Source organism: Macaca thibetana, chromosome 7 (assembly GCF_024542745.1).
Source record: "Macaca thibetana thibetana isolate TM-01 chromosome 7, ASM2454274v1, whole genome shotgun sequence".
NCBI classification, from domain to species: Eukaryota; Metazoa; Chordata; class Mammalia; order Primates; family Cercopithecidae; genus Macaca; species Macaca thibetana.
In genome coordinates, this window is record NC_065584.1 from 39,850,189 (window position 1) to 39,873,413 (window position 23,225).

Here is a 23,225-nt window from a genome sequence, read left to right on the forward strand (position 1 = left end):
TTTAACACCTAAATTATCTAAATCAGATTGAATCAATCTCTATCTCTCTCTTTCTCACACACACACACACACACACACAAAATACATACACACACACTTCTCACAAACACAAAATACATCCTCCTCATTTTTCTCTATGGGAATTTGTTAGCATTGACTTGTTTCCCCCAATAGAAAACCAAGTGATACCTGCTATAACATTGCCTAGTGTCTTTTCAGATCAGGTAGTTTCAGGTAATCACACCATTTAGACTGATCAATTCCATTTAAAAAAAAAAGGAAAGAAAGAAAAGAACTATGGGCCACACAAGGCGGCTCACGCCTATAATCCCAGCACTTTGGGAGGACAAGACAGGCAAATTGCTTGAGCCCAGGAGTTTGAGACCAGCCTGGGCGACATAGAGAGAACCTGTCTCTACAAAAAATACAAAAATTAGCTGGGCGTTGTGCCGCACAACTGTAGTAGTCCTAGCTACTCAGGAGGCTGAGATGAGAGGACCATCTGAGTCCAGGAGGTCGAGGCTGCTTTGATCACGCCACTGCACTCTAGCCTGGGGAACAGACTGAGACCCTATCAAAAACAAAAGACAAACAAACAAACAAAAAGCTATAAATTCTAAACTACAGGGACTTTAACAACAACCAATTCTGCTATCTCTGCCTTAATAGGGCCACTCCCATCGCTTGCCTGGACTATTGCATATTGTTTCCGGCCACTCCATTCATTTGTTCCTTAATTGGCTCCTTCCACAGGCATTTAAATACACACCCTGCTGAGCTCTGGGGTACAAGAATAATTTAAGCATATCACCTCCCCTTTGAATACTCATAGTTAAGAGATGAAAAGAGAGGTACACACAAATAACTACAGTCATGCAGTAAGTATCGCAATTGCTATTTAAAAGTGCTATGGGAGCAGACAGGAAGAAGCCCCAAATTCGCCTGCAAAAGTCGTATCAGTGTCACAATCCTGCCCTGAGTAGCTTCCTAAAAAGACACTATCCTTTAACACTTCCCATGGGATTGGTAGACCACCGGATACATTCCTAACTTCTTAGGATCACATAGAAAAACATCAAAAATTGGTCCCTCACTTCCTTCTCACTCATACATCACATTGCAAGGTTCAGTTCCTGTCCTTCCTGGCAGTTACTTCACCTCTCAGTGTCTTAATTTCCTTAAAACCGTTGTTTTACAGTCATATGAATTTACCACGGCATATGACTGTAGTGGAGCTTAAAGCACTTGGGGAGTGCCTGGCATATAGTACTTAAGGTCAGCAATCATCATAATGACTCTCACATGATCTGCCCTCCAGTCATATGGTATGTGTATTGGTAGGTCACGCAATTGTCACCCTGTCTCCCTGACTTCCCTCCACAAAACCTTCCCCAGGATCAAGTCTTTTCCTCTCCAAAGTTCTCATCAACTTCGTACATTATCTATTCGATAATCTTATCAAAGTATTATTATGGTTTGCGAGTTTCCTCCACCGGAGCACGTAAATTCCTGCGGTGTATGTGTGCGTGAACGCACGTATGTGTGTTGCACTTGAGGGGAGACAGTCAACCCTGGAGAATGAACCCTGTCCTCCTCATCACCAAGAAAAGAAAATTCTTCATGTTAGATGTTCAACGACAACTGTTGAGGAACAATATTAGCTAATATTTATTGAGTCCTTATTATGTGCCACACTGTTCCAAAGGCTTCGGATATTTTACCTTACTTTACAGGATACCGAGGCACCGAGTTGAGAAACTTGGGCAAAGTTAAACAGCTGACAATTGGTGTGAAGCTCGCATTCGAATCCAGGGACCGGACTCCAGATTCCACGGTCTCCAACACCACCTGAAGTGGGACAGTCCCTCAACTTCCCCTAATGACAGGCTACCTGAAGCGGGAAGGGGCTGGGGAGGAAGATGGGCATCAACAGGCGGAAACATCACCCGGAATCCCCTAAAAAGAGCTTTTTCCAACAATGAGCAGCTTCCAAGCATTCCCCACCAAAAGAAGGCCCGAAGCCGCCCCCACCCCCGGAATTCACGGCGGGATTCTTAGTGAAGATCCCGACAGACTTAAGGGGGCGTGACCAGCACCCAAGAGAAAATCTCCGCTCCCCCAATATCGACACCCACGGGCCTAGGGAAGGAGCAGGAAATAATGAGCGAACCTCACTTCCCCACAACAGCACCCCACATGAAACTTTCCAGTACCGGGTCTGCAGCATCCAACTTTCAAGTTTCCCCACCCTTTATAGTTTCCCCGCGGAAAGCGCCGCAAAGCAACAACCGAAGTACTGATTGGGTCGTCATCCTGGCTATTGTATCCAATCAGAGGCCGGCAGAGGCCCAGGTTGGGTCCGCGGCTTGCTGGGAATTGTAGTTAATACTGTGATCAGCCTTACAGATCGAATCTGAAGCAGTTCCTCAAAATAGTGATTATCAAAATCTGTTGGCGGACCATCACCAAAGAGAATGTGAGGCAAGGGAACACCCTGTTTGGAAATTTTTCTTTTTTTTTCTTTGCCAGACGGGGTCTCGCTCTGTCGCCCAGGCTGGAGTGCAGTGGCCGGATCTCCGCTCACTGCAAGCTCCGCCTCCTGGGTTCGCGCCATTCTCCTGCCTCAACCTCCCGAGTAGCTGGGACTACAGGCGCCCGCCACCACGCCTGGAAAATTTTTTGTATTTTTACAAAATACAAAATACACACGGGGTTTCACCGTATTAGCCAGGATGATCTCGATTTCCTGACCTCGTGATCCGCCATTTGGGAGGCCGAGGCGGGAGGATCACTTGAGCCCAGAAGTTCGAGACCAGCTTGGGCAACATAGTGAGACACCCTCCCCCACCCCTCCACCTCTACAAAAAATACAAAAAACAGGCCGGGCGCGGAGGCTCATGCCTGTAATCCCAGCACTTTTGAAACCGCCAGTGGGTTCACCTTGCCGGCTGCCTAGACAGAGCCGATTTATCAGGACAGGGGAATTGCGATGGAGAAAGAGTAATTCACGCAGAGCCAGCTGTGCGGAAGACTGCAGTTTTATTATTACTCAAATCAGTTGTCCCGAGCATTTGGGGATCGGAGTTTTTACCAATAGTTTGGCTGGTGGGGGCTTAGGAAGTGGGGAGTGCTGATTGGTCAGGTTGGAGATGGACTCGCAAGGGGTCGGAAGTGAGGTTTTCTTAATGTCTTCTGTTCCTGGGTAAAATGGCAAAATTGGATGGGCCAGATTACTGGTCTGAGTGGTGTCAGTTGATCCATCAAGTGCAGAGTCTGCAGAATATCTCAAGCACTGATCTCAGGGCTTACAATAGTGACGTCACCCCCAGGAGCAATTTGGGGAGGTTCAGACTCTTGGAGCCAGAGGCTGCATGACCCCTAAACTGTAATTTCTAAACTTGTAGCTAATGTACTAGTCCTGCAAAGGCAGACTGGTCCCCAGGCAAGAAGTGGGTCTTTTCGGAAAGGGCTGTTATCAGTTTTGTTTCAGAGTCAAACCATGAACTGAATTCCTTCCCAAAGTTAGTTCAGTCTACACCCCGGAATGAACAAGGACAGCTTAACGGTTAGAAGCAAGATAGAGTCGGTTAGGTCTGATTTATTTCACTGTCATAATTTCCTCAGTGATAATTTTGCAAAGGCAGTTTCACTTTGGGATGCCAAGGCGGGCAGATCACTTGAACTCAGAATTTCGAAACCAGCCTGGCCAACATGGCGAAACCCCGTCTCTACTAAACATACAAAAATTAGCTGGATGTGGTGGCAGGCACCTGTGATTCCAGCCACTTGGGAGGCTGAGGTGGGAGGAGCCAGACCTTGCCTCAAAAAAAAAAAAAAAAAAAGAAGAAGAAACCTAATGGGCCAGAGAGGCATGTTAGTTTTCTCAAGAATCGAGGACAATCCACCAATCACAGAAGAGTTTTTGGAAGAAAACGTTCTGTTTGTTTTAATTTGCTCTTTTCACCACCCTTTGATGATTAAATAGTTTGGGAAATGGTGAATGAAATTACTAAACCTGAAACACACACACTGAGGAAAGCTGAGTCTGTGATTAAAGCACACCAAAGAAACCAAACAAAAGGCTTGGTGTAAGGCAGCTGTGGTGAGGAAACCTAGTAAGCTGTTACTTTAATAGTTGGTTTCAGGCCGGGGACGGTGGCTCACGCCTGTAATCCCAGCACTTTGGGAGGCCGAGGTGGTGGATCACCTGAGGTCAGAAGCTCGAGACCAGCCTGGCCAACATGGTGAAACCCCATCTGTATTAAAAACACAAATATTATCTGGGCGTGGTGGTGGGAGCCTATAATCCCAGCTTCCTTGGGAGGCTGAGGGCAGGAGAATCGCTTAAACCCGGGAGGCGGAGGTTGCAGTGAGCCGAGATCGCGCCACTGAACTCCAGCCTGGGCAACAGAGCGAGACTCCATCTCAAAAAAAAGGCTTGGTTTCAGATTATTATGTTTGCGAAAAAGCCTTTGTTCATTCTTTGCTCTCTGATCTCTTATGCATACTTCCGTCTTATAATTTAGCCCACTGTATCCTAATTTTTGGCCTGCATGTCCCTTGAGAAGAGGGACCTCCATTTACTCAACTTAGAGAATAGGGACTAAGCCCGGTGTAGTGGCGCAGGCCTGTAGTTCCAGCTACTACAGGAAGGCTGAGGCTGAAGGATTACTTGATCTAGGAAGTTCGAGGTTGCAATGAGCCGAGATCACACCACCGCACTCCAGCGACAGAGAGAGACCCTGTCTCTAAAAAAATAAAATAAAGCCTAGCACACCGTTCAATTAACAGTTGTAGGGTAAATGCGCAAATAAATGAATGGAGTGAAGCAGAAGAATATGGAAATTCAGACCGCAGAGTTCCGGAACAAAAGAGCCCAGTAGATGGAATAATAATGGAGGAGAACCCAGTTCTCCTAGCTCCAGGTATCCCCGCGCCTGGCAAAACACCATCACTGGCTGGCGTTCACTAAATGTTGACTTCACATGTTAGGGAGATAAGAGAGTGGAAGAAAAAAAAAATCCAGGGTCACAGTTCTTCCTGCCACCTGCTCGGCCGAATGCAGAACTGAAAGTATTGAGCGCCGAAGCTGTCACAATTGAGGGAGATGGTCCGCAGCCAGGTAGCTGATTTCCTCTTTCCGAGCTTTCTAGCTTTCCCTACTCCCGGAGAGGTGGCGTCACGTGACTCAAACAAATATGGCACTTAATTATCATCTTCCCTGCCTTGAGCCAATAGGAGTGGGGCTTTCAGACTTTGTCACCACCCCCACCACCGCGGTTCGGATGGGTTCTGTCACCTGACTCGGCTCAAACATGGCTGCGCTGAGAGCTCTCTTGCTTTGGGCGCCGGGAGCAGGTGAGTGTAAGACACCCCTGAGAAGGAGGGGCCCCTCTCCACGACCCCCGCAGGGAGCGTCCCTGCAGCCCACCCCCGCACTGCTTTCCACTTATGACACAGATTTGTCTCCTGATCGTCAATCCTCTGCCTTAACAGAGGGCTCAAACTAGAGAGGTTCCTGCTGAATTTCTCATCTTTGAGGAGGCGACCACCTGGGGATTTGGAGTGACTGGACATAAAGTTCAGTAGGGAATACGGGCGTAGAGTTGTGGGTCTGCGCCCGGGGCACATATGACCATTAATATTATTAAATATAGGAATCTGCGTAAAGAGATGGCATCCGCCCCTTGGAGAAAGTGTTTTCAAAAAGTAACGTGGGAAATTAAACTTAAAACGATACTTAGGCAAGTAAGTCCCGCCTTTCCCAGCCGGACCAGTAGTTGCTGCTTTGTCTTAATACAGCGCCTTCTGTTTCTTCTCACTGGCGTGTGTTGTTTCTAGGAGGTACTCCGCGAATGAGAACATTGAGAATGTGTTCGGCATAACTCATTTCTTTGTATCTCCCTGCACTCCGTGCTGGGAAAATGAATCATCCATTTGGAAAAGAGGAAGCTGCTTCGCAGAAGCAGCTTTTTGGATTTTTCTGTGAATGCCTGCGGAGGGGAGAATGGGAGCTGGCACAGGCATGTGTACCTCAGCTACAGGAGGGACAAGGGGATATCCCAAAGAGGGTGGAAGACATACTTCAGGCATTGGTGGTGTGTCCAAATCTGCTGAGGTAAGAGATCTTTTTTCCTACCACACAGTCCCAGGGTGAGAGACACGTGGTTCAATATCTGGGCATTGGTCAATGTGCCCCCACTCAACTACCCTCTGAAGAATAAGCAGAGACACAGTGTATTTCATGTACTCTGAAATTTTACGTCTATAGTATACAGCCATTACTTAGTCAATATTGGCTTTAGATTATCATCTGCAACCGAATGTAAGCCTGGCCGCCAAAGTGTGCCTGAAACTGCCATTTCTTGTTTATCCTCGTTAATATAGATGGTGGAACTGCAATGGAAAGTATTTTATTTGCCTCCAAAAAAGCAAACCCTGCTCTCTTCTTGCTTATGAGATTGAAGATATTGTTGTCGCTTTACTTAAAACTTTTTATTTCGAAATAATTATAGTCTCACAAGAAGCTGCAGAAATAACAGAGTCCAGTGTATCCTTTTCCCCATTTCCCCCAATTGCGACATCTCATACAGCTGTAGTACAATATCAAAACCATGAAATTGGCATTGGTACATTACTGTTAATGACACTACGTACTTTATTTGGTTTTCAGCATTTTCTTAACCTGCCTTCATTTTTTCATTTGTAGTTTTCTGCAGTTTTATCCATATATAGATTCGTGTAATTTCACTGTAGTAAGGATCAGAACTGTTCCATCACCACAAAAGAACTCCCTCACTCCTTGGTGCTACCTCTTTGTATTTATGCAACAACCCCTCCTTATTCCCTGGCAACCACAGTTCTCCATCCTAGATTTTCAGTGAAGTTCCTCCCGGTGATGCTAGTAACCTCTGGTGATACAGGATTCAAATGTACTGTTTTAAGTCTTTCCTTGGGTTTTCCTTCCTTTGACTGTTATGCTATACTGTTTACATATTGTATTAGCACATATACAATGGAGAAACTTAAGTGATCCCTTCTTTTTCTTTTTCTCCTTCAATTTGAGATCTAGTCAGTTATCGTCTAAATTCCTAACTTCAGAGAAAGGCTTATGAATTCCTAAAGTCCTGTTTTTAGCATATAGTTAAAAATAAATTTGTATGAAATTCCTTTTTTAAGACTATCTGATTCACTTTCTGTATTAAAAAAATATGCTTTAGATAGTATTAACTATTATGGTTTTCTCTGTAATATTGTTTTGTTTTAAACTAAGATAGGGAGGTGGAGGTGAGATTAAGGCTTTTTATGAAAGTTACTAGCTCTGTTCTGTTTCTAATTTTTTTGTTTGTTTTTTTGTTTTGGAGACAGAGTCTTGCTCTGTCGCCCAGGCGGTAGTGCAGTGGCACAATCTAGGCTCACTGTAACCTCCCCCTCCCGGGTTCAAGTGATTCTCCTGCCTCAACCTCCTGAGTAGGTGGGAGTACAGGCGCCTGCCACCACACTTGGCTAATTTTTGCATTTTTAGTAGAGATGGGGTTTCATCATGTTGGCCAGGCTGGTCTTGAACTCATGACCACAGGTGATCCCCCACCTTAGCCTCCCAAAGTGCTGAGATTACTGGTGTGAGCCACCTTGCCCGGCCTGGTTCCAATGTTTTATTGAACTGTCATATACATTTAAAAATATCTCATTAGGGCAATGTCTTGCCTGTTCAGGTTTAAAACAGAATGAGCAATAAACTCTGTCTTGGATGACAAAAGATGAAAGATCAGTAGAAACTCTTTTTTACAAGTCTTTCTTTACACCTTTTTCAGATGTGGGCAGGACATCAACCCTCAAAGGTTAGCCTGGGTCTGGCTTCTTGTACTGGAGAAATGGTTGGCCCGGGAAAAGGTAAGTAGGTTTATATTAAATTTTCCCCCGAGGCCAGGACTGAGAAGAACTTGAAAGTAGTTGTGGGATTTCCCTTCTGTCTGTTACTTCCTTTATGTTTAAATTCATCATACTCATTCTCAGAGAATGGCTTAAATTTTTATTGCTGTCTCCTTACCTAAATTCATTCATTAATGCACTAACATACATTGGCATATAGTACAGTTTGTTAAATACCACTATGAGTCTTATGTCTAAAGAGAACTTTTGGAAACTCAGTGAAAGTAACAAAATAGCAAATAAAATATGAATCTGTAACATTTGGATCTATTCAACATTTAAGTAATAGAGAATGTGCTGAGCTGAAACTTGGTTTTTCTTCCAAAAATCCTATTTTAACTAGCCTAATTCCATGACATCTCATAGAATCAAATTCCATTAATTTGTAGTTTACTAATTCACATGAATTGAACAGAAAATTACCAAATATAAAAACAAGTAAGCAAATTAATATTGAAAAAAACTGGTAAGGAATTACTTTTTTTAAAGATAAACTTCCATTAAAAGCCCTTTTAGAAGTATGTGTTAATTATCAGAAATTGATATCTATAAAAGAATTTCTCTGAGACATTTTCATATTGAACCTCAGACTTTGAGATTTAAGTAAAGAACCTCTAACTTAGAAATGACTGGCCCAAGGACACACTGTAAAGTTATTTGATAGAACTGGTGCTGAAGCCAAGATCTTCTGACCTCAATCCTCTGCGTTTTCCACCTTAACACTACTTTTTTAGCCCAGAGGGACTTAAAACTAAGAAACCACAAATTCTACTTTTAAAATGTCTATCATTTTGCCAGTTTTTAAAATTTTTGCTCCTCTTGGTCACCAGAATTAATTTTGTCTTTAGTTACACGTTTGCGTGACATTTGTCGTTCTTCACATAGCTGTCAAAAAGTAACAGAAATTGCTAATCTGAATGTATCTCTTATCCAGGATTTAGCCAGCTGTTTAGGAAAGAAAAATGACAGAAAGACTAGTAGGAGGAAGAAGAAAGAAAAACAAGATTGAAAAATAATGAAACCCAGCATAATTAAGAGTTGGCTATGGTTTCAGATTTAAAAGAGAAAACTTGAGCTAAAATAGTAACACCATAGTTACAATAGTATCTTTAAAGAGAAAAAGAATTATTGTTACTGATTAAGGATGTCTCTAGTACAAACATGGAATATTAACTTTCACCTCGGTAGAGGCTATTTGCTTACTTTATGTGTGAATGGTTGCTTATTTTCTAGACAGTTGCTCAACTATGTCAGGAGATGGAGTCTACTTCCCGTTCTCGTTTTTCCCAGGTTCACAGATAGATTATATGGTCTTCAAAGCTTCAATGACTTGCTTATTTAAACAGTTGTGGGACTATTTTAGTTCCTCATAGAATTGTAAAACTATATAAGGCCCATGGTGTCCAGTGAATTCTTGGGGTAGTTTTCCAAGTCCAGTCATTATCCTGAAGGTGCCTTCATCATCTAGGAATTTACTGGCTGCCTGTCCTTTCCCAGGCTCCCACCTTTTGCCGAAAGCTTCCCTTTTAATTATTAGGTGAAATACTAATTCTATTTTCCCTTTCCTCCATTCATTTTTGCCTTCTGCCTTTTAATCTTGCAGGGATTTATCTCTACATGTGTAAGCATTTATACAAAGATTTAGCTGCAGAAATGTTCACATCTATGCTACTTCTATTAGAGGAAAACTGGAAACAGCTTCCATGTCCACAGTATAGGACAGGTTAATAAATGGAAGTATATCTATATGTAAAATACTATACCACTATTCAAAAGTATTTGGCAAATGAGTTTTCACTAACATAGAGTGCTCATGGTCTGCTGTATAGGAAAAAAGGCAGTTTAGGAAAAAGTACATTTGGTATACATGCATAGAGATGTGCATAGCAGGCCGGGCGCGGTGGCTCACGCCTGTAATCCCAGCGCTTTGGGAGGCCGAGGCGGGCGGATCACAAGGTCAGGAGATCGAGACCACGGTGAAACCCCGTCTCTACTAAAAATACAAAAAATTAGCCGGGCGCGGTTGTGGGCGCCTGTAGTCCCAGCTACTCGGGAGGCTGAGGCAGGAGAATGGCGTGAACCCGGGAGGCGGAGCTTGCAGTGAGCCGAGATCGCGCCACTGCACTCCAGCCTGGGCGACAGAGCGAGACTCCGTCTCAAAAAAAAAAAAAAAAAAAGAGATGTGCATAGCAAATGATCTGAATGAATGGCCTTAGACCACAGTTTTAATAATTGTTCTCGCCAGGCGCGGTGGCTCGAGCCTGTAATCCCAGCACTTTGGGAGGCCAAGATGGGCGGATCACAAGGTCAGGAGATCGAGACCATCCTGGCTAACCCCGTGAAACCCCGTCTCTACTAAAAAATACAAAAAACTAGTCGGGCGAGGTGGCGGGCGCCTGTAGTCCCAGCTACTGGGGAGCCTGAGGCAGGAGAATGGCGTGAACTCGGGAGGCGGAGCTTGCAGTGAGCTGAGATCCGGCCACTGTACTCCAGCCTGGGCGACAGAGCAAGACTCCTTCTCAAAAAAATAATAATAATAATAATAATTGTTCTCCTTCAGTGAGAATACATATAACATATATTTCATATGAAATACATATTTTTATATATATTATTCATATATATGTTATATATTTTTCATATGTGTTACATATTTCATATATAATACATGTTATATATCATATTTCATATATGTTATATGTAAATTTCATGTCATATATATTTCATATGTAACTAAATATAGAAATTAAATTTATAAAATTACAAAATTAAATATACAAATAAGCAAACTAACATATATGTTATATATATTATATTGCACTCTAAAATATAACATATATTATATATATCTCTAAGATAAAACACTTTATCTTAGAGAAATAGCAGAAATAAGACTAACTGGACATATATATGTTCTATAGATATATAACATATTTTAGTTTACTTATTTGTATATTTAATTTTTCTACATTGAACATGTCTTGCTCTTACAGTAAGAAAATCTTGCTTAGAAATGCTGAGCAAATTCTTGCCTCTTTTAAGAAGATAAATGTTAGTCAGTTATGATCCTGAATATGTTTAAAGTAGTTTCAGCAGTAAAATAGGTATGAAATACTCAGTCTTTAGGATTCTAAATAAAATCTTAGCCAGACTATTAAGGGTCTGCTGTCCTAGACATCTTATCTATTCTTTTCTGTTAGTCTTTAGAAGCACTAATCCTCAGCTTCCCAGCATGAATTTTATCCACCAGCTTCCAATCACAGGCATTATATAAGCTTTCACATGGCCTTGATGCACATATTAGGGAAGTACATGGTTAGAAGAAATAAGATTTGGACCAAGAACATATTAGATCGTGTTAGCCTCTGATGTGATGAATGGTACATGAATGGAGATAGTTAGGTCTTGTACTCTAAACTCTCCTCACGCACGTACACACACACACCTGCAGGTGTACACACACACACACCCCTGCAGGTGTTCCTTGCCTTCCAATAAAACTCATCTTTGGGAAGCTTTAACCAGAAGCAAGATTGACAGATGTCTCATATTTAAGGTAGTGTTTCTCAGGATGAGTCTCAGACTCTTGTTATTTTTATTTGTGTCTGGAAAAGGGGAGACTCCAATTTGAGTGTTAGGGACCAGGTGAAGGTAAGTTATTGTGAAACGAGCAGGCGCAGGAAGAGTCAGAGCCTTTCTCTCTATACATTAGACCTCTCTGATGGCACGTCTCATTAACACTGGGATCACCTTTTCCTTTTCGTTTGAAAAAACTGGGAAAAATGCTTCCTAATCATTTTACCTCTAGTAAAGATTATTTGTAAAAAATTTATAAATATGTGCCACAGTTTTGTTTGATTTGGAAATTAAATGTGTTAAGAATAAAATATGGCACACAGTACCTGCGAGGTACTGGCATATAGTGACTGTTCAATAAACATCGGATTTCTCCCCCTTTACTGTTCTTCTTTCACTGCTATGCAAAGGATAGTGAATGACAAAAACAGGGGTTTGGACCAAAAGAGGATCATGTGGGCCATACCCTCCCAGGCTTACCCACAACTGGGTATTTTGAACACAGCAAGAGAGATCCTTGGGGAAAGACCTCAAGTGACAAAAAAGGGTGAATGAAATGAACAAACCTTGGAACTTAAGGCTGATCAGTGTAGGCTTTAAGTGTGTTTTTAAGAGAGGTGTATGTCCAAGTTTAGCTATTTTTATTTATAAAGAATAGTATCTGTGCCGGGCATGGTGGCTCACACCTGTAATCCCAGCACTTTGGAAGGCCGAGGCAGGCAGATCACAAGGTCAGGAGATCAAGACCATCGTGGCTAACACGGTGAAACCCCATCTCTACTAAAAATACACAAAATTAGCCAGGTGTGTTGGCATGCGCCTGTGGTCCCAACTACTCCGGAGCCTGAGGCAGGCAAATTGCTTGAACCCAGGAGGCGGAGGTTGCAGTGAGCCAAGATCACACTCCAGCCTGGGTGACAGAGCAAGACTCTATCTCAAAAAAAAAAAAAAAGAACAATATCTGAAAACATATCCAGGACTGTTGTGTTTAAAAATACTTTATCTTAGAGAGGCCAGGCATGGTGGCTTACATCTGTAATCCCAGCACTTTGGGAGGCCTAAGTGAGTGGATCACTTGAGGTCAGGAGTTCCAGACCAGCTTGGCCAACATGGTGACACCCTGTCTCTACTAAAAATATAAAAATTAGCTGGACGTGGTGGTACACACCTGTAATCCCAGCTACTTGGGAGACTGAGGCATGAAAATTGCTTGAACCTGGGAGGTGGAGGTTTCAGTAAGCTAAAATCATGCCACGGTACTCCAGCCTGGGCAACAGAGCAAGACTCTGTCTCAAAAAAAAGAAGTGCTTTATCTTAGAGAAATAGTAGAAATAAGACTAACTGGATAACTGGACAGAAATATTTAACTAAATTGGTTAACTAAAACATGTATCTCATCTCTATGCTTCCTTCTTATGATTCTTCTAGAAGTTACTCCCAGTTGTTTTCCGGAGAAAGCTTGAGTTTCTTTTATTGTCAGAAGACCTCCAAGGTGACATTCCAGAGAACATCCTCGAGGTGAGAGAGGGCCCTGGTGCCATCCACCCAGGGTTGACAGTCACTCAAGCAGCTTAGCTTCCAGGGATCCAGAAGAGACAGGTCTCCAAGATGTTGCCTATACTTTGTTCTCAGGCAAGGCAACACTGAAGCTCCTTTGAGGAGAGTTTAGAGTTAGGGTAAACTTATATGATTTTAGAATTTTTGAGGTGGTTGTCCAGAAGTACCAAGTATAACTGGGAATTAAAGATTTATTAATAGATAGCAGGAAATATGGAGGGGACAAGGAACTAGTATTCATTGACTATCTTTTCTATAACAGGTTCACTGAATGTGTTAGAGTTAATTCTCATCACAACCTTCTGGGGGTAGATTCACACCAAGTCTTAATTATATCATTATAACATGTATCAGTTACTACTTTAGTGCCTGAGATATGCTCTGAGGCCCAATACTTATTTTCTTAATGACCCTGCCACCAGTTAATTAAAGACATAGTTACAGTAGGATTTAAGAGAGGGACTTTCACTTGTATTAGGTAAAGGACTCATGGTCTTGCAGTCCATCTCTGAGGCAGTGAGTGAAGAGGCATCATTGAGCACCATCTACAGGCATGGTGCTCAAGTGTGGGAAATAACCTACTTCTCACCCCCTTCTCTCCCTGTACCTTCACCCTGCAAACAGAGGACAGGCTCGAGAGGTTCTTGCTTTTAGGTGACTGAGGAAGGAGGACTAAAACACACACTATCATGTATTAAATCATATGGTACTAATTTTAAGTACATCGAAGCTATATGGGTTGGAGGTATTGGAGAAGGTTTTATGGAAGGATAAAGAATGGACTGAAAGCATGGCTAGGATTTAGATCAAGGGTTAAAAACTGACGTTCTTTTAAAAATTGAATGTAAATGCCTTTAGATGGGCATAATATCTTACCTGATCTGTGAGTTGGCAGACCTTGATTCACATCACCAGTACACATTTTGGAGACAGTGAGGTGGGACTAGCTTGAGCATGGAGGCCCTGGGCAATTGAGTTCATCTCTCCCAGCCTCCAACTCATTTATAAAATAGGAGTAAAAGCAGTATCTTCCTCTGAAGACTATTAATTTGATTTTTCTGTGTAAAGGGCCTTAGAATAGTGTCTAACACATAGTAACTACTATATAAGTATTTGCTACTGCTACTATTATATAAGTAAACTGAAAAAGAGGAAAGCATGAAGGCACACAAGTGATACCATTCCAGGCATGCCCACCACCCATCCCTCTCTTCATCCTCTATTTAGGAGCTGTATGAGACCTTAACACAGGGTGCAGTAGGCCCCATGCCTGATGGAAATCCAAGGAGGGAGAGCTGTACTCCTCGTCTCAGCTCCGAAGCTATCTCTGTGCTCTGGGATCTCCTGAGGCAGTCTCCCCAGCCAGCACAGGCCCTGCTGGAGCTCCTGCTTGGGGAGGATGACGGCACTGGCTTCTGTCACTGGCCTCTGCAGAATGCACTGGTGGACCTCATTCGAAAGGCATTGAGGGCTTTGCCGGGCCCTGATTCAGTGCCCCCTGGGGTAGTCGATGCCATCTATGGAGCTCTGCGTACTCTGCGTTGCCCTGCAGAACCACTTGGGGTTGAGTTGCGTCTCCTGTGTGAGGAACTACTAGAGGCCTGCAGGACTGAGGGGAGTCCCCTGCGGGAGGAGCGGCTGCTCAGCTGCCTGCTGCACAAGGCCAGCCGGGGCCTGGTGTCCCTGTATGGCCATACCTATGCAGAGAAGGTCACAGAAAAGCCACTGAGGGCTACAGCCTGGGGAAAAGGTGTGTTCCCTTTGCTGCTGTTCCTTTAGTTTCAGTAATTCCAGTATGCCCAGCTTTGCTGGAGGCTCTAGACTGGTGCCTTCCATGTGGCTCAGGACATCCAATGGGGGAGGCTAAGCAAAAATGGGTACGATGCTCTTTTGTAAAAGTACAGGCCTGGCATGGTGGCTCCGGCCTGTAATCCTAGTACTTTGGGAGGCCAAGGCAAGGAGGATCACGTGAGGCTAGGAGTTCAAGAAAAGCCTCTGCAACATAGTGAGTTCCCATCTCTACAAAAAAATTTTAGAAATTAGCTAGGCATGGTGGCCCACACCTGTGGTCTAAGCTACTCAGGAGGCTGAGGCAGGAAGATCACTGAACCCAGGAAGTCGAGGCTGCGGTGAGCCGTGTTTGCACCACTGTATTCTAGCCTGCATGACAGAGTGAGACCCGATCTAAATAAATAAATAAATAAAGTACAGGTTTTCTAGTGTAAGATGGAGGTGTTGGGAGGAAAAAAATAAAGTAATAGCAATAGCAGGAAAGAGCTTTTCAGAAGCTCTCAAGAGAAGTAAAGATTCTTTAAGATAAAGTATGGAAAACCCAGCCTGTTCTTAAAAGAGCAAACTCTCACATCACTAGGTTGTTCAAATGGGCTCTAGCTTAGAAAAGAAGAGCTCTTGGTTTCCTGATAACCATCTTATTTGATATTCAGTCTCACCAGATCATCTAGATCCTGAGCGGGCAATGCTAGCCCTGTTCTCCAATCCCAACCCAGCCCAGGCTTGGAAAGTGGCCTATTTCTACTGCCTGAGCAACAACAAACACTTCCTCGAGCAGATTCTGGTAAGTCAAGCTTAATTGTTCATCACAGAGGTACCCAGGGGTTCTCCCCAGACTTTTTCGTTCCTCATTTCTCTCCCACTCATTTGGCCAACATAAAGCAGTCTAATTAGTGTTGAGTCATTTGGTTTTGTCCCTCCCACAGCCCCATGGGAAAGGAGACTCTGAGAATCAGTACCATTCATACTTACAGTTGCAGTCACTTTATGTCAGTCCTTTGGCAGAAACTAAAATGTATATGTGTGTGCTTTCTGGAGGATGCAAGAAAGAAAAGGCAGTGGCAACAATATGTTGCCTAGCTGACAGGAGAATTTAATTACTTTAATCTTTTCTTTCCATATTGCAACTGAGCTTCAGTTTAATTCAGCAGATACTTATTAATCTCTTCCTGTGTGCCATGTACTGTAATAGGAGCTGGAGTTACAACAGAAGTCAGTCTCTGCCTTCAAGGAACTCACAGTCTAGTGTTTTCATAAACATTTATCTTACTCAATTCACCACTTCTGTTTTTTTTGTTTTTGAGACAGAGTTTCCCTCTTCTCACCCAGGCTGGAGTGGAGTGGCGCAATCTCGACTCATTGCAACCTCTGCCTCCTGGGTTCAAGTGATTCTCCTGCCTCAACCTCCCGAGTATCTGCGATTACAGGCCTGTGCCACCATGCCGGCTAATTTTCTATTTTTAGTAGAGATGGGGTTTCACCATGTTGGCCAGGCTGGTCTCGAACTCCTGACCTCAAGTGATCCACCTGCTTTGGCCTCCCAAAGTGCTGGGATTACAGGCATGAGCCACTGCGCCCAGCCAACCACTCCTGTTATTGTCAGAAATCTCCCTGCTGTACTAAAATACTTCTTTCTCTAATGAGCAGTAAGCTGGAACCCATTCTGTCTCATCCACATAGCTGCCCATAACAGCTTTCTTTGACTTACAGGTAACAGCACTAACATTGTTGAAAGAAGAAGACTTCCCAAATCTTGGCTGCCTACTTGATAGAGAATTCAGGCCCCTTAGTTGCCTGCTCGTGCTCCTGGGCTGGACACACTGCCAGAGCCTAGAGTCAGCCAAGAGTCTGCTTCAGACCCTGCACAGGACCCAGGTAACTCTCACTCAGCACCCCAGGCTGCTCTGGAAGTGAGAACCTTGGGGCTTTGGGCTTGGGCCAATGCAGAGCCCTAAAGTCAGTCATAATCCCTAACCCCAGGTGCCTGAGTCAGCATCTCTTTCTTCTCCTATATCAACATAGGACCCAGGCTGTGATGAGCTCCTCAGGGATGCCTGTGATGGGTTGTGGGCTCACCTGGAAGTCCTGGAGTGGTGCATACAGCAGAGCAGGTATGGCCCTGTGCAGGCATCCCCTGCCCACCACAGGGCACAGCTGACCCTGTACTCTGCATGTGTGGTCGTTTCAAGGCATTTTCCACATAAAGGGTTTTGAGTTGGCAATGTTGACTAGCTACTAATAATTGTTCCAGCTGTTAAACCAAGAATGAAACACAAGTAATTATTACCTTTACCATGACCATCAGGTCATAACTAGAGGATAATTTTAGGATGACAATAATAAAAACAACAATAGCTCACATTTCCAGTGCACTTACCATAAGCCAGGCATTGCTCTAAGCCCTTTACATGGATGGTTTCAATTATGCCTCACAGTAATCCGATGGGTAGATACCAATATTATATTCATTATAAAAGTCGGGCAACTGAAGCCCATACGTATAAAATAACTTGTCCAAAATCACACAGCTCATAATGTCATCCACATTCTTAGTCTTTTGTTATCCAGGATCACACTTTTATTCAACGAATGCTTATTGAACTGTGCATGAGGCCCTGTGTTTCTCTGGTAACTTAGCCTGGACCTAGGTTTCTATCTTGTTCTTCACCCACTTCACCAGCACTTTCTGAAGTACAGTGGGCAGAGGGGGAAGTAGCAAGGGGCTCTTACTCAAAGTAAAGCCAGAGAAACTTGTGTTCATTTGAAGCTAGAGAGGGTGTAGAAATTAGAAAATTCAATCTGTAGGACCTTTCTAGACTCTACTGACCTGAAAGGTCCTTTCTAGGCCCTTTCTAGACAACTAGAGCTGGTTTGATAGATGTACCTCCCTGAGGGTAAATAAATGTTATGCTCCATCCCAAACCAACGAAAATTTAGTTTGTAGGGAAGTGAAACCTGTGGCGTTATGGTCCAGAGAGGAAAAGCGAGAGGGAATGGAGATTGATCTTTCTTCGGGCAATAATATAAACTGCCTCTCTTCCATCCTTCCAACTTTCCCATTCAGCAACCCCATACCAAAGAGAGATCTGTTGTGTCATTTACACGGTGGAGACAGCCACTCAGTGCTCTACACTCTCCATCACCTTACAAACCTTCCAGCCCTCAGGGAGGAAGATGTTCTCAAGCTCTTACAGAAAGTGCCAGCCAAGGACCCCCAGCAAGAGCCTGGTGAGTTGGAGTGGAATGACCTGGCCAGCATTTCCTCTTAGGACATTCCTGCACATTTCTTCCCGCATGAGATTTGTCCAGATGTGATTGCTGAGATCTTTCAAGAGGGTGGTGAGCAAGTCTCCTCTAAATGAGCACTGTTTGTCCTAATCAGATTATGAGATATAGGGCATTCCTCTTCTTTCTTGGTGAAGTGTAGGGAATCCTGTGAGCATGGTCCTGCATTCGTTGTCCTTGTGGAACCATCACAGGAGTACAGCCTCATTCCAGTGAAACAGAATTAGAAATTGCCCTCTGAATACACAGCATTGTCAGACAGTGTTTATGCAAATTCTTAGTGGGTGGCTTCATGTCTTATAAGCTTTCTGATAGCATATTTTGTGCCTTTTCTCCCATGTCCATTTCATACTCCATGTAACAGATCAGGAGGTTTAGAAGAAAGACTTGCCTGGGCCGAGCACAGTGGCTCACGCCTGTAATCCCAGCACTTTGGGAGGCTGAGGCTGGTGGATCACTTGAGGTCAGGAGTTCAAGACCAGCCTGGTGAACATGATGAAACCCTGTCTCTACCAAAAATATAAAAAATTAGCCAGGTGTGGTGGTGCACGCCTGTAATCCCAGCTACTCAGGAGTCTGAGGCAGGAGAATTGCTTGAACCAGGGAGGGGGAGGTTGCAGTAAGCCAAAATGGCGCCACTGCACTCCAGCCTGGGTGACAGAGGGAGACTCCATCCAAAAAAGAAAAAAGAAGAAGAAGAAGAAGAAGAAGGACTTCTCCTCAGCTGCAGAGCCAGCGAATGACTCTCTTTCCTCCCCAGGTACGGCACTTCCCTCCATCTCTGACATAAGCTGGTAACACCTCACTGAGAGTGTAAGACCTGGCCCTGGGCAATAATGCCATGTAGAAGTCATGAGATATGTAGAAGAGAGGTGAGTGGGGGAAAGGAAGTGCATGCCAGTGCGAGCTTTGTGTGTTTACCCTCTTCCATCAAGATTGGGAGTGAGGTGATGGCCTTGGTTTTATTTTACCCAGAGATAGAGTTTCATCCGTCTGTCAGCCTCTGAATCGAAGGGACATGGAAAAAGCAAGTGATTGCCTGTTTTAACAGAGTCTGATCTCCCAGTGTGGTGTTTTCCAAATGCTTTTTTTAAAAACTATATTTCACGGTAGGAATGGCATTTTATATACGTGATCTACAAACCAAGTTTTAAAAACAATGCTTACATCACCTTTAGTGTAAAAATAAGTGGAAATAGAATTGAGAAGTAAAGTGTCTGCATGTCACCTTCATTCCTGGAACTGAAATATGGAGTCCTTATCAGGGATGAAGAACAATGTAATATTCACAAAGCAGATACAAAATAATGAGTTTTCAGTAAGCTGTACTTTTTTTTTTTTCCTTTGAGACAGAGTCTCGCTCTGTCACCCAGGCTGGAGTGCAGTGGCGCGATCTCGGCTCACTGCAACCTCCGCCTCCTGGGTTCAAGGGATTCTCCTGCCTCAGCCTGTTGAGTAGCTGGAATTATAGGCTCCCACCACCATGCCTGGCTAATTTTTGTATTTTAGTAGAGACGGCGTTTCACCAGTTGGCCAGGCTGGTGTCAAACTCCTGACCTCAGGTGATCCGCCTGCCTCAGCCTCCCAAAGTGCTGGGATTACAGGCATGAGACACTGCCCATGGCCAGCTGTACTTTTGAAATAGCAAAATCTTTCTGCAAATCATGACGAGACATCCTAAGAAGTCTCTCTTATTCTTCTCACTGTAACCTCAGTTCCCTTATAATTAAAAAATAAATAAATGAGCTAAAGTTGTGAGAATGTTTGACTCTGGGAGGTAATGTTTCTAATGTTTGCATTCTCTGTCTTCTCTTTCTCTGGCCTCGTCTCTTGTACATGTTTTTGTAGGTGCTGCAAATCTCTTCTCAACTTACCTGGCCAGGTGTCAACAGTATCTGTGCAGTATTCCTGACTCTTTGTGCCTGGAGCTTCTGGAAAACATCTTCTCATTGCTTCTCATCACCTCTGCTGATCTTCACCCAGAGCCTCACTTGCCTGAGGACTATGCTGAGGATGATGACATTGAGGGGAAGAGCCCCTCAGATTTGAGGTCCCCGTCAGAGAGCCCTCAGCACATAGCACATCCTGAAAGGAAGTCAGAGCGGGGTTCCCTGGGAGTCCCAAAGACCCTTGCTTATACAATGCCAAGCTGTGTGAAGGCAGAGCCAAAAGACAGTTACCCAGGGCCTCATAGGCACAGCTTTTTGGACTTAAAACACTTTACTAGTGGTATCAGTGGATTTCTGGCTGATGAATTTGCAATAGGGGCCTTCCTCAGGCTTCTCCAAGAACAACTGGATGAGATCAGTAGCCGCATTCCCCCTGAGAAGCCAAAGCAAGAAGGTCAGAGCTGCTCAGGAAGCAGAGATGGACTGCAGAGTCGCCTGCATCGACTTTCCAAGGTTGTCTCTGAAGCCCAGTGGAGATACAAAGTGGTAACAAGCAACCATCATTCAGGTGAGAGGAGGGTGGAACTGGTGGAACCAGAAGGTGGGGAGGGAGAAAGATCATGGGAATATGGGAGAGAGCTAGAAGTACATGGAAGTCACCCCGTAACTCAGGGCATATCATCACCATGGCAACCAGTGTAGAACACTGGGTTATGCTCCGTGTCTCAGAGCCCAGTGCAAACCTTCCCCCACCTGTTATGCCAAGAGGGGGCCAAATCAAAGTTGATCACTCTCCTGTGTGTCCTATTGGGTTTGCTCTTTCAGAGGAGCAACCTTCCCGAAGATACCGGCCTGCCACACGGCACCCCAGTGTCCGCCGGGGTCGTCGGACGAGAAGGAGCCAGGCAGGTAATCTGAAGAGCTCATTCCCATGCATTAGGCAAGTGGTGTAATGCTACTTGTCTAATACTCTTTAAGAAACAGCACATGGTCAAAGACAACAAAAGTGTAAAATTATCCTATTCCCACTCCCTCAAGGTAACCCTTGTTAATAGTTTCCTGTGTATCCTTCCAGAAATTTTCCATGCAATATAAACTTGTATACCCTTTTATATATACACATGCATTTTACTATATATTGAGAACTGCAGCTTGCTTTTTTCATTTATATCCTATTATATATACAGATGTATTGTACTATAAATTGAGAACTTTTTTCACTTATCATTTTAAATAGTGCTTAGTATTCCATTGTCAAAAACACCCTGTTCATGTACATTTAAGTCTCCAGTTGTTTACTATTATAAACAGTGCTGTAGTAAACAACCTTATACATTTCTGTGCATACTTGTGTAAATATAGGATAAGCTCCTAGCAGCAGAATTACTAGATGTATGTGGATATAAAATATAGATAGATATTACCCAGTTGCCTTAAAAATAAGATAGACCAATATGTATTTCTTTTTTTCTGTAAGAGTTAATACTAAGTATTCATTGTATGCCAGATGCTGCTCTACATTCCTTATATTTGTAATTGTTCACTTATTTAATCCTCACAATACTATGAAGTAGGTCTTATTATTTTTCCCCTTTTATTTTTATTTCCTGTTTTGTTTTGTTTTGTTTTGTTTTTTGAGATGGAGTCTCACTCTGTTGCCCAGGCTAGAGTGCAGTGGTGCGATCTCAGCTCAATGCAGCCTCCACCTCCTGGGTTCAAGCGATTCTTGTGCCTCAACCTCCTGAGTAACTGGGATTACAGGTGCGCGCTGCCACGGCCGGCTAATGTTTGTATTTTTAGTAGAGACAGGATTTTGCCATGTTGGCCAGGCTGATCTTGAACTCCTGACCTGAAGTGATCTGCCTGTCTAGGCCTCCCAAAGTGCTGGAATTACAGGCATGAGTCACTGGGCCCGGCCTCCCTTTTATTTTTAGTTGGCATGTAATAATTGTACATACTTAAGGGATACACAGTGATATTTCAATATGTTTATAAAATGTGTAATGATCAAATTGGAGTAATATCTTATCTATCACCTCAAACATTTGTCATTTCTTTGTATTGTGAACATTCAAAATCCTTTCTTCGGCCGAGCATAGTGGCTCACACCTGTAATCCCAGCATTCTGGGAGGCTGAGGCAGATGGATCACTTGAGGCAAGGGGTTCAAGACCAGCCTGGCTAACATAGTGAAACCCTGTCTCTACTAAAAATATGAAAGTTAGCTGGGTGTGGTGGTGGGCGCCCAGCTCGGGAGGCTGAGGCATGAGAATCATTTAAACCTGGGAGGCAGAGGTTGCAGTGAGCTGAGATTGTGTCATGGCACTCCAGCCTGGGTGACAGAGTGAGACTCCATCTCAAAAAAAAAAAAAAATCTTTCTTCTAGCTTTTTGAGAATATATAATAGATTATAGTTAACCATATTCATCCTGCAGTGCTACAGAACAGCAGAACTGATCCCTCCTATCTAGCTCTGATTTTATATTCATTAATCACCCTCTCCCCATCCTTCTCTCCCTCCTATTATTTGTAGTTCTGTAAGCTATATGTGGTTGCCTATTTGCACATACTCTCATCAGTCAGTAGTAGATTTTTTAAAACCTTCACCAGTATACTTAATATCATAATGATGTTTCATTGCTTTAGTAGTATTTTTTTAGTTTTGAGATTGAATATCTTTTCATATATTTATTGGCTGTTTATATTTTTCTGTAAACTGCCTAATGTCTAAGGTCCATTTTTCCTTAGGAATCTCTTTCATGTTGAATTTTAGAAAGCTCTTTATACATTAAGGAAAATATTTTCTCATCATGTGCTATTATTTTTTCTCTATTTTGCCTTTTGATTCCACTTATGGACTTTTCTTAGAGAAGTTAATACAGGCACATTATGCAGGAGTATTAAATTTTTAGAGAATCAAGTTTTCATTATGGCTTTTGGTGTTGATCTTTTAAAAATTAAAAGGAATTCATGAGGATTTCCCATGGGCTAAACAGTACTAGGTGTCTTGAGGGAGGTAAATGAGGCACAAGCTAGGCTTTTGACTTCAAACAATTTGTAATGTACCTGCTTAGACATTATACATGGAAAGTTTAAAGTGACCTGAGGCCCTGCTTGAAAACAGAAGAAATGTCTTAAAACAGGGTATCAGCATGACCTGCAGATGTAAGGGCAACAGATTTCATAAAGGAGTTGA

The 23,225-nt window shown here is 43.3% G+C and overlaps 2 protein-coding genes across 7 annotated transcripts in view; one reads left to right on the forward strand and one right to left on the reverse strand.

Moving 5' to 3' along the window:
- RAD51B (RAD51 paralog B) overlaps positions 1–2,272 on the reverse strand; it is a 787,871-nt gene extending 785,599 nt beyond the window's left edge. For 5 of the 6 annotated variants that reach the window (XR_007727250.1, XR_007727251.1, XM_050797051.1 and 2 more), the window contains exons 1-2: positions 2,171–2,265; positions 1,722–1,907 (exon numbers count right to left, since the gene is read on the reverse strand). The gene's annotated coding sequence lies outside the window, so the exon portion shown is untranslated. Of the gene's footprint in view, positions 1–1,721; positions 1,908–2,170 lie in introns of all 6 variants that reach the window. The other variant, XM_050797048.1, reaches the window with a different exon arrangement.
- A 3,021-nt stretch (positions 2,273–5,293) lies between these two features.
- The window catches only part of ZFYVE26 (zinc finger FYVE-type containing 26), a 65,590-nt gene continuing 47,658 nt past the window's right edge, over positions 5,294–23,225 (forward strand). Inside the window, exons 1-12 of the mRNA XM_050798078.1 lie at positions 5,294–5,358; positions 5,842–6,118; positions 7,815–7,893; positions 12,937–13,026; positions 14,293–14,815; positions 15,510–15,640; positions 16,567–16,731; positions 16,879–16,967; positions 17,921–18,119; positions 18,835–18,901; positions 19,990–20,598; positions 20,856–20,939. Coding sequence (XP_050654035.1) covers positions 5,925–6,118; positions 7,815–7,893; positions 12,937–13,026; positions 14,293–14,815; positions 15,510–15,640; positions 16,567–16,731; positions 16,879–16,967; positions 17,921–18,119; positions 18,835–18,901; positions 19,990–20,598; positions 20,856–20,939 — 2,230 coding nt within the window. The 5' untranslated portion in view covers positions 5,294–5,358; positions 5,842–5,924. The remainder of the gene's footprint in view (positions 5,359–5,841; positions 6,119–7,814; positions 7,894–12,936; positions 13,027–14,292; positions 14,816–15,509; positions 15,641–16,566; positions 16,732–16,878; positions 16,968–17,920; positions 18,120–18,834; positions 18,902–19,989; positions 20,599–20,855; positions 20,940–23,225) is intronic.